Source organism: Perna viridis, chromosome 12 (assembly GCF_037379345.1).
Source record: "Perna viridis isolate PV_CMFRI_1.1 ecotype Kerala chromosome 12, ASM3737934v1, whole genome shotgun sequence".
Lineage (NCBI taxonomy): Eukaryota > Metazoa > Mollusca > Bivalvia > Mytilida > Mytilidae > Perna > Perna viridis.
The window spans coordinates 6,777,710-6,788,948 of record NC_142456.1 but is presented as its reverse complement, the minus strand read 5'-3'; the positions used below and the strand labels follow the sequence as shown (position 1 = coordinate 6,788,948).

Sequence of the window (11,239 nt, the reverse complement as noted above, 5' to 3'; positions counted from 1 at the left end):
TTTGGAAATTTTTTTTATTTAAGTGTTCTTTATTGATGTAAAAACATTCGATCCGAAATATTAACACTGTTTCCATTCTGAAACAGGTATTTCATCTGCATAATACCGATCGATGTGTATGCCAAATTTAGTGAAGATATTTAAAACAGTTTTTTTTTTCTAAACAAAAAACAGGAAAAACCGTTGAAAAATCACAAAATTTGGTAGGAACTTTGTTTTTTTTTCTTCAATTCCCATGGCCACTCGTACATATCAATTCAATTTTTTTCTTAATATTTGTATAGAACTCTCCGAACTCTACCACCAAGATTCTAAGCGGAAATCAAAAGAATGTAATCCAGGGACAAAGACCAGACATGGAAAACAGACAAACACAACAAAGAACATAAAGTAATTAAAATAATACATACAAAGTAACAAAAGTAAATAAGTAAATAAACTCGGACTCCATTAAAAACTGGGAGCATGGACCAAATGCACCGGTAGGATGAGCATCATCTGCTTTTCTAGCAACATCCGCCGAGTTGCTTATAAAAAGTCCAGTCCGGGGTAGACGAAAGAGGAAAGAAAAACTATGACACGTTGAACAAATCGGTTTTCATGGTGCAGACAGACAGATCGTAAAGATCCACGAGTTCATGATGACGATCATAAAATGTCTGTAGTGATGACTCACAAAATGAGGTATTATAAAAACAATACATACAATTACCTTACAAAATAATGTAATTATATGTATTTTCGTATGCAAAATATGTTATGTCACTAATTAGGTAGTTAAAGTCTATATTTTTCCGCTGTGGAATTATAATCATATTCAATTTAGAACTATCTAATTTTATTTTGCATCTAGTTTCGCACTTTAGTTTTAGAGAAAAATGAACTAAAATGTTTTACATGCAAACCATCATATTCATAAGATGTCATTTAATAAACACACACATACAAAAGAAATAACCAAAATATAAACAGCAAACAAAACAAGCACGTTACTGTTGGTGTTAATGTCAAAAATAATAATCTAAGTTTATCAAATAAAAGAATTTTAAAATACCGTTCATTTATATGAATATTTCAGTCCAACCAATCTATTAAAATTTTATTTTGCGCACTTACTTTTGTTTCTTTGTGCGTTGCGTGTTCTTTGTTGTGTATGTAGTTTCGCTGTCTACACAGGGAAATATTTTTCACGTGAAATTCATGTTAATTAAGCCTAGTTTCAAATTTAGTTGCTTAATTCGTGTGAAATCCATGTGAAATTTGTGTGAAAATTATGTGAAATAATTTTGCATGTGTATTTTTATCATTGGGATATATTCTTTCGATATCCACTAAAATCTTGGTTTTCTTGATTATCCTTCCTGAGGAATTCTGAAGTCATGATTTGTTTTAATTCAAATGTAATGCCTTGGTATGAAATAGTTAACTGAGTAGACAGAATGTTTAACTGCGATTGAAAAGTCAATTTGGGGAAGGTGCATTATGACACTCAACGAGTGTTGCAAATATCCAGTAATATCACAACTTAACTTGTTTGTACAGGAACATGTGTTTATAATGACGATCATTGTCAGCAATTGCTACGAAAAAAGGGCTTTACTTAAATGTCAAAATATCATTAAAATGATTTAATTATAATTGATATAGTAACTTCCTGTCATTATTGTTAACATACATGGTTATACAAGAATATAAAAGCAATATTGATCGACGTATTACTAAACGTTATCAGGAAAAATGATGGACAATAGTACGTGTTTGACAATTTTATGTATAGCTTTGATGGCGGACTATGCCATATCTTGTTGTTTACCAGACAAGATTGAAGGTACAGTAGAATTATTCGCCGGAATTACGGCTCGTGGTGGAATGGTAGTACAGGTAATTATATATATATACATATATATATACAAGCGTCTCAGAATGTGACGACTCTATTCGCTACACTGCTCCATCGAATCAAATTGATACAGGGAAGATATATAAATGAATGGAAAATATTCCCAACAATGTTAGAACTGTCAAATTTGCAATGCAAATTTTTGGTCGTTCCCTCCGTGGGACTCGAACTCTTACCGCTGTGACATCTATGGCAACACCACCTGCACAAAGTCCAGCGCCCTAGACCACTCGGCCAGCTAGGCTATATATAAATATAGCTTTCGCTGTCCGGGTCATTCCTCCTCGTAGGATTAATCTAGGGCTGTAACTGAATACACGATGTATAGTAGTGCGGGACAGTTCATTTAGATGTTATTATGTAGGATAGAAGATCAAATTATGAAGAAAAACATTTCGACAAAAAATGACGGGCTGCAGCTGGTCTCAAAACATGATTATTAACAGGTACAGCAAAAAAGTTATATTCAAGTAGCATGAAAATAAACTAAAGGTAAAAATAAAACAAGACACACAAAGGCCAGAACTTACTGACTTGGGATAGGCAGAAAAAAATACAGCGGGGTTAAAGTACTTTGGCGTGTTCACAAGCCTGCCTCTTAAAATCTGGCCACTGTGAAAAAAAAATTTACACAATCAAACACACCTAAAAATCAGTTCGAAAAGGTCTGAGTCCCTTGTTACAACGGAAATATAGAAACTGAATAAGATCACACAACCTTTTTTTCCAATATGAAAATTTGGTATTACTTCCTGGTGAACGCCTTTGACCGGAATGGGTTGTAAGGTCTTATAATCTATTACATGTACGATGTATAAAACTACGAAACTATACTGTTACAGGGTAGTTACAAAGTGTCGTATGACGCTGTTGGTAAGAGGATTTATTTGGATGGATTCTCCTATATCAACGGAAAAGGGACAAAGCTCCAACTATATCAAGACTTAGAAAATGTAAGACTTTTACTGGAATTCTTCAAATCTTCAAACTATCTACCTTCAACATATTAAAGGTAGTATGAAGGTTTCTGTGAATTTATTCAAAATAAATTTGGGAAATATTTTTTTTAAATCACAATAAAAATACCTTCTTTGCTCCATGATTTATAGTGAACATTTGAAAAATATAAAGCTCAAAACATTCGAAACATTTAAGTATCAGTCCATATAAAATTCAGAGACTGCCAATGTAATGTGATTCATGGTGAAGATAAACCCACCAAAAAAAACGATGCTTTTTCAGTCTATATATGCGATACCTTCATATAACGATAATCATTTCTGCATTCAGGTCTGCAATTTTTAGAAAATCATGCCTTAATCTACCACTGAAACCAACTAAATGAAACCAAATCAGGAACGATAACTCTTGCAAAGTGCCAATTTCATGTAAAATGCATATAGTTTTTTTTTATCTCAAAAGCGCAAAAACCAAATGAAAAGCTAAGACTGGTTATGTGATCAGTAATTGTTTCTGAACAAGAAATAAAATTGAATTCGATGGGTTTTTGACACGCAAAAGCACCTTCTGTCTAATTTTTATAAAGACTGCTACTTAAATATTAAATAGAATGCTGACCTGGCTTGTTCTTCAAAAGGAGACGCCACTTGACGTCTGGTTAGGGATTTCATTAAACGTCAAACAAAGGTTAAATCCGAGTCTCTTTAACAAATTCAACCTGGGTATTTACGATATTTGTCCATTCGTGTGTCCAGATACATTATATGCGCAACTCCTCTTCTAATCAATTAATTTTGATAAAATTGTTCAGAAATGAAAAAAAAACAACATTGTTAGTAGATGTGCACAAAGAATAGTAAGTATTATCTGATGGCTGCAAAGGGTTTTAGTGAAAGTTTTCCATAATCCAAGTTCACTTGTAGCGTGGATATTATCCTGCTCGTGGTTTTTAAGTTCTGTACGTGTTTTTCCTAGAAATATCAGTACATCATCACTGGAGGGAAGTGTATAATCCAACCTCTAGGCATCGGGATAAACACAGAATCATTTAAATGTTTGCGTAAGTAATTCTTTATCTACTTACTCTTAATGTAAGGATAATCGTGCGTATACAATTCTATAAAACTGTGGGTAACTATATAAAAAAATGTTTAATAGTTAAAGACTCTTTCCAAGTCAAAATCTGGGAGGCACATATACATACAGAAGAATAGCAATGTATTCATTATATCAATATATAATAATCTGCAACGTTGTGGAAAGTTTTCATGCTTTGCGTATTTCAATATTCTTTTCAAAACATGTGTGAAATGTATTTTTTCATGCACATACATTTTGGAAGTAATTGAATTTATACAAAATACACAAACAATAAGATTGGACATTTCATTCCAATATATGTGTTTGACTATTCTTTTAACATCTTGCGGAAGTCCTCACACTCTTGATTTTATGGGGAAATTTTTTAAATGAAATAAATGATTTTTTTTATTATACAGAGTGCATTTCCTCAACCCAGAAAAACATTGAAAAATTATAATCGATTTTATTGATGAAATATATTTTTATTAATTCAACATTGGAACGATGTTAAAGGGGAAAGAGTAATCAAGGGAACCAAGGTTATAGCGGTAATCAAATGAATGTAATCCAGGGACAAAGGCCAGACATGGAAAACAGACATATACAACAAAGAACATAAAGTAACTAAAATCATATATACAGAGTAACAAAAGCAAATGAGCAACTCGGACTCCACTAAAAACTGGGAGCATGGACCAGGTGTACCGGTAGGGTAAGCGTCCTCTGCTTATCTAGAAACACACGCCGAGTTGCTCATAAAAAGTCAAGTTCGGGGTAGACAAACGAGGAAAGGAAAACTATGACCCGTTGAATAAATGAGTTTTCATGGTGCAGATGGATACACCAAAACGATCCACGAGTTCATGATGACGACCATAAAACTTCTGTAGTGAAAAACACGTCCACCACACTGGACAAATATGTTGTCGATTAAAAATTCCAGCATGGGAACTTAACATATATTTTGTCATGCAAAATGCCTTTGTCTTTTCTTTTCAAAATTTTTTTAAATCAAAAATCAACTACATAATGGATCCTAAAAATCAAATTTTTAAATATTTTGGTAAAAAGAAAGTATGAACTGTACACAACTGTAGCAGACGGTTAACGTCCATAATTCATTAACATAGAAAATATTGACCAAGTCATTCGTATACATGTATGTGTCTTTTATTTGGACTTGAAAAGAACCTTAAACATGCAATAACATAATGGTTATCGTCAAAAACCCACAAAATGCACGGTAATTTCGTTTTCAGGCACATAACCAGTCGAAATTACTCATTCGGAACTGTGGACTTTTGAAATAAAAATATATACAGATTGTATATAACATGACACTTTGCAAGAGTTATCGTTCTTCGTCTAGGATTTATATGGGAGATGAACAAATGGTTTTCTCCAAAATAAAGATCAGTTTTTTGAAAGTACTACAGCTACGTAAATGTATGCATATTATGTAGGTCAAAAAAGTATCGTTTCGTTGGTGGATTTTATTTCACCATGATACACCTGGCAGTGTCTTCCTTATAATAATTGTTAGTTTTAAATATTTTTTAAGCTATAGACAAAAAGGTTTCCTCTTCATACATTGGAAGCGAGAGCGAAAGAGTCACCATTGATGTTTATCAGCTCAACGTCGCTAATACGACGAGTATAACATCTGTAGAACCTGACACATGTACCTTGATAAGTCAACAGGTCATCACAGAACATGGTGTCTTCCACCTTGGATTTTTGGGTATGAAGTCGTATTTTGCCGATGAGAAAGTGTTTGATATCCCACCCACATGCAACAAGTCTTTCAATCACCGTCGCGCTAGTCGGGTACGTATAACTTACGTAGAATTTCCCTCACTTTTAAGCCAAGTTTTGCACAATTCATGTAATGACAGTTCTTTCAATCCTTTTACAGCATACCGAAATTAGCAAGTTATATGATTGGTTATTTTTGAATTTGGAAATCACTAGGACGATGCCACTGCTGGCCTGACCGCAATCTATATATCATATGTACCGAGGCTTTATTCTTTGTATTAAACATGGGACTATAATGTAGTTGCTTTCAAATACTCTGGTAGAACTCAGCGGTGCTTAATTTGGCTTCCCATTTTTGGTTTTGAGTATTTCTTATATACGTTTTACTTTTGAAAACTTAAATTTCCAAAGCATCTGATCTCTTTCGACAAATCACAAAAAGGTGCACAATCATACAACAAACAATAGCAGCGGTGCATTTTTCATGTCACTAGTTCGTATAAAATTGTCTATGGTGTAATATCGCAAATATGTAGCCGTCCAAAAAGTAGATAAAACGACCAAATCATAGAGAATAAAAATGGATTATCAATAAATGCGCTCAAAACCAAAAATACAGAAAGAGGAGGTCAAATAAAACACCGCTAAGATCTACCATTATACATCGTTGTTACTAAAAAAAGACCTAGATACAAATATGTAGTTCTTGGTAGATATGAGTCATTATTCGAAAAAAAAAAACAAGTTCTAGTCATCTTCCAAATGTACTGAAGACGATGTTTTCAAAATGCTGAAATTTTTTATCGACAACATATTTGTCTAGTGTGGTGGACACGTTTTTCAAGAAAAGGTCGGCATTACAATGGGAACAAATTGTGCTCCTCACTCTGATAAGGCTGACTTAATAGCTGATCTGATCCAAAATAAGGAACATCGTTTAGCTAGATCCTTTAACCTCAGTTTCCGCTATATAGATCACGTGTTATCGTTAAACAATCCTAATTTCGGAGATATTATACATCCCATCTAAGAACTTGGGACACTGCAAAGGATACTACATATACTATGAAGACAGTCTCATGTCTTGACTTACACTTAGAGATCAATCGTAAAGGAAAACTATTGACCAAACTACACAACAAACGCGAAGACTGTTCATTCTGTATTATAAACTTTCCTTTCATCTCTGACAACATCCTTTCAGCAACTGTGCATGGAGTTTTTATATCACAACTCATACGTTGTGTCAGAGCTTGCCATAACTATGCAAACTTTATGTATCGCGCTAAACCTTTTACAATTAGGCTTCTAGAACAAGATTATGTTCTACAGAAGTTTTATGGTCGTCATCATGATCTCGTGGATAGTTACGGTGTATCCATCTGCATCATGAAAACTGATTTGTTCAACATGTCATTGTTTCCCTTTCCTCTTTCGTCTACCCTTGACTTGACTTTTTATGAGCATCTCGATGGGTGTTTCTAGACAAGCAGAGGACGCTTACCCTACCGGTGCAACTGATCCATGCTCCCGCTTTTAGTGGGGTCCGAGTGGTTTGTTTTGCTTTTGCAACTTTGTATGTATTAATTTTGGTTATTTCATGTTCTTTGTTGTGTGTGTCTGCTTTCCATATCTGGTATTTTTCCTTTGATTGCATTCTTTTGATTTCCGCAACAATCTATGTTCTACAAGTTTGTAGATATATGGGAAGTATGAGTTGGGAAATGTTAAACTTTATTGGAATCTTGATTGGAGTATTTAGAATGTTCTTAAAAAGATTAAAATGTACATGTAAACTTGATGAGATTGGTTAGAACGTAAATGTAAACTTGATGAGGTTGGTTAGAATGTAAATGTAAACTTGGCCTGAAGTTTAGAATGTTCATGTAAACTTGATTGGAATTGTTAGAATTTACATGTAAACTTTGTTGAAGTGTTTAGAATGTACACGTAAAACTTGATGAGGTTGGTAAAAATGTACATGCAAACTTGATGAGATAGGTAAAAATGTACATGTGAACTTGATTGGAATTGCTAGAATGTACACGTAATGTTGATTGGAATTGTTGGAATGTACTTGTAAACTTGATTGGAAGTTTAGAATTTACATGTGAATTTGATTGGAGTGTTCCGAATGTATATGTAGTTTTCTTGAGGATGGTTGAAACGTACATGTAAACTAGATGAGGTTGGTTAATTTAAAAATGTACATGTTAATTTGATAAAGTTGGTTGAATTATACTTGTAAATCTGATTGTAATTGTTAGAATGTACATGTTAACTTGATGAGGTCGATTCAAATGTACATGTAAACTTTATTGGGGTGATTAGAATGTACATGGATAATTGATTGGAATTGTTATAATGTACATGCAATCTAGTTAGAATGTATCACACTTAAAATGAAATATAAATTCGATAAAATAAACCTAAATGTGTTTTGTATATTGTTATAGTGGTGCTATACAATTAAAACACCAAGTAAGTACACCAAGACCTGAAAACGTGGTACAATACAAATGAAAAATATAAAAAATTACAGAATCTTAATAACATTCATAATGTACATCAAATTTGACTGGGTGAGTTAATTTGTGGCGTAAATAACAGACAGACGTGGTGAGTACCGTATGTTCAATGTAAAGTAAGACCGACGTGATGTGAGTACTGTATGTTCAATGTAAAGTGTTTTGTTTCTTTTATAGGGCAACAGCAATGTATGGAGATATCTTCTATCTTTACACGAGTGAAAACACGGATCGTCTCGGCAAACTGACATGTTTAGGCTTTTACCCCATACATGTAAATTATTGTTAATCTACAATTTGATATTACATTTCACAAAAGAAGTCATTGCTTAACTTCGAATCATTACGATTATTTGTGTGTATTTCGTTTTCTTTGGTATGTTTTTTTTTTTTTTTTTTTCGTTATATTTGTTTGTTTGTTTGTTTTTGGCTTAATTTCTATTATTTCGTTATAACATTGATAGAAAAGTCTTTTTTCTTAGTTTTAGTTCTAGATTTTGTTTTTGTTTTTTTGTTTTTTTTTTTTGTTTTATTTTTGTTTTTTTTGGGGGGGGTTTATTGTTTTTTTGTTTTGTTTTTTTTTTAATCTGAAATTCTTTTTTATGTATTTGTTTTAATTATAATATTTGTTATGTCAATAATAATATTTTGTCATATTTTGTGGTAAACAATATTGAGAGGAACAGTGTCGATGAAGTCAGATTAACCATTAACGTCTTTCAATTATAAAACTCTGTATTCAAATAAAAAACACACAACGTATATCTTAAATACATGAAAGTAACAAAGTTTGAAATTAAATGGGGAGCATGTCTACTTAATCAGGGTTTTTATAGCCCCCCCCCCTTCCCACTGCCCAAATCGTCACGTCCTTTTTCCCATGTCCCATACCTCTTTCATATTCCACATCCTCATATGGAAGAAAAACATGGAGTATCCCTATTACTAAATTAGTTTATTATTTATTTTAATAAAAATATTTAAATTTGTACCAAAAGTGTATCAATGTATCTCTCATCAATGTGTATCTGATTGTTACCGATTCCCCATGTCCCTTGTCCCTTGCCTTATTCCCAATTACGACAATAGTTTACTTATAAGGAGTTTAAATACATACAACAATTTTATTATCCCCTACAAAAAAAACCTGTTCTATGTTACCTCGGCAAAGGGTTTAGTAATTGCTCATTGCAGGGATCCATATATAGTGCCACATGGTAGATCATTGTATGAGTAATATTTCTAACTCAGTATAAGTTAGTCACCAGAATACATTTACTTAATCATTATCCTTATCAAATATAAAATCCAAAGACAATTTCTGTACAACTGCATGATTTTTTCGAGAACTAACTTCTATCTGCTATAAGTTCTAACACCCTTCACTTTATGATAGAGTAATCAATTGAACCAAGATTCTAGCGGAAATCAAAAGAACGTATCCATGGACCAAGACTCGACACAGAAAACAGATAAACACAACAAAGAACACAAAATAACCAAAATAATACATACAAAGTAACAAAAGTAAATGAGCAACTCGGACTCCACAAAAAAAGGCAGCACGGACCAGGTGCACCGGTAGGGTAGTTATGACATTAATGGATACAATAACAAGACTCGTAATGTAACGGAAGTTCAACATTTTTAGAAAGATACATATAACTACATGAACCTGTAAGTGACCAAGTCACAATTAAAGGAATGTTTCTAATTTTTGAACAGGTTATACAAAATATTCTGTTTGCTGCAGTTTATACCTATAAACCGTTTTTATATAAAAAAAAAAAAAAAAAAAAAAGTGTAAACTGGCTCAAACCAAATTATTGAGTTTAACAACCTGCATTTATTTTTTTTTTATATATTTTTTTTTTTCATGTCGGTAAAGCGAAATCCAAAAAACTTTGAGCATACGGCTCCAAGAAAACAGACCCCCCTCCCAGCAAAAATACATTGAATTAAAAGGGTGTTTGATTAGGTGTACCGATATTATTATAATCACAGTACCAGTTACAATTTCTGAACAGCTATGTGACAGCTGCGCAGCTTCATATGACTGCATTTTCCTCTCAAAAGTTTTCCGGTCGCCAAAATGATATATTTGACGGGAGATCACTTTGAACAGTTATATTTTCATTTATATACCAAAGCAATAACATATAGTTTGAGATAAAAATTGGGTGTTACTAGTTTTGTTTATCAAAATAAATCAAAACATTCACACACATGAACCTGAAATGAAACAGTACACAAACTAAATTCACATTACGGATCAGGTGCGCCGGTAAGTTAAGCGTTCATCGCTTTAGAAACGACAAAAAAGTTAATCATGTCATGTCGAAACTGCCACTGTAAACAAACATGTCTATAGGTCTCAGTATCGTATTAATTTTCCCATAGACCTCTATAGTGAAGTGCATATTTTTAGGATTTTTTAAAAAATATGTAAATTGATTCAATAAAACTTTCACTTATGTAGCATTTCTAAGGACATGTGAAAAAATAATTTCCTGCAAAGAAAATAGGGTGAGTCCACGAAGATTGGACAGAAAAGTAGTCTTGAACTATAAATAGCCATTTTCCCTACTTTCACTTTCGTTTTGCACTCACCTAACCAACCTTTTCAGTGGAACATTTTTATGATATTATGTTAGATTTTCTTTTAAAAAAGTTCTTCATCTTACAGTGTGATGTTTGCTCTATTTTTTAAGTCATTGTTCATGTCTTTTGACAAAACATTAGTTTGTAGAGAGGCAAAAAGAAAATGCACTATATTTTTATGGCATCCATGTTTTGACGTACACCCGCTCAGGGATATGCAATACGATACTGGTACCTATACTCACGGTTGGTCGGGATGTATTTGACGATAAACTTATTATGGCGGACGTAGGGTAAACAGAAACAGGTTTCGAAATTATATCTTTAAGAAGATTTGGCAATTGCACAATGCTATACAGAGAATCCGGGTACTTCCCTTTCGCTCAAGGTCGATTCACCACAATTTAAG

General features: G+C 32.9%; 1 protein-coding gene across 1 annotated transcript; it reads left to right on the top strand.

Annotated features, from left to right (window-relative positions):
• Positions 1-1,661: 1,661 nt before the first annotated feature.
• LOC148601008 (uncharacterized) lies at positions 1,662-9,050 on the top strand. The gene is made up of 5 exons (XM_088556309.1): positions 1,662-1,881; positions 2,743-2,853; positions 3,836-3,920; positions 5,505-5,770; positions 8,407-9,050. Exons 1-5 carry the CDS (start codon positions 1,738-1,740, stop codon positions 8,449-8,451), a joined length of 651 nt encoding a protein of 216 aa, XP_088412435.1. The 5' UTR covers positions 1,662-1,737; the 3' UTR covers positions 8,452-9,050.
• Positions 9,051-11,239: the final 2,189 nt, after the last annotated feature.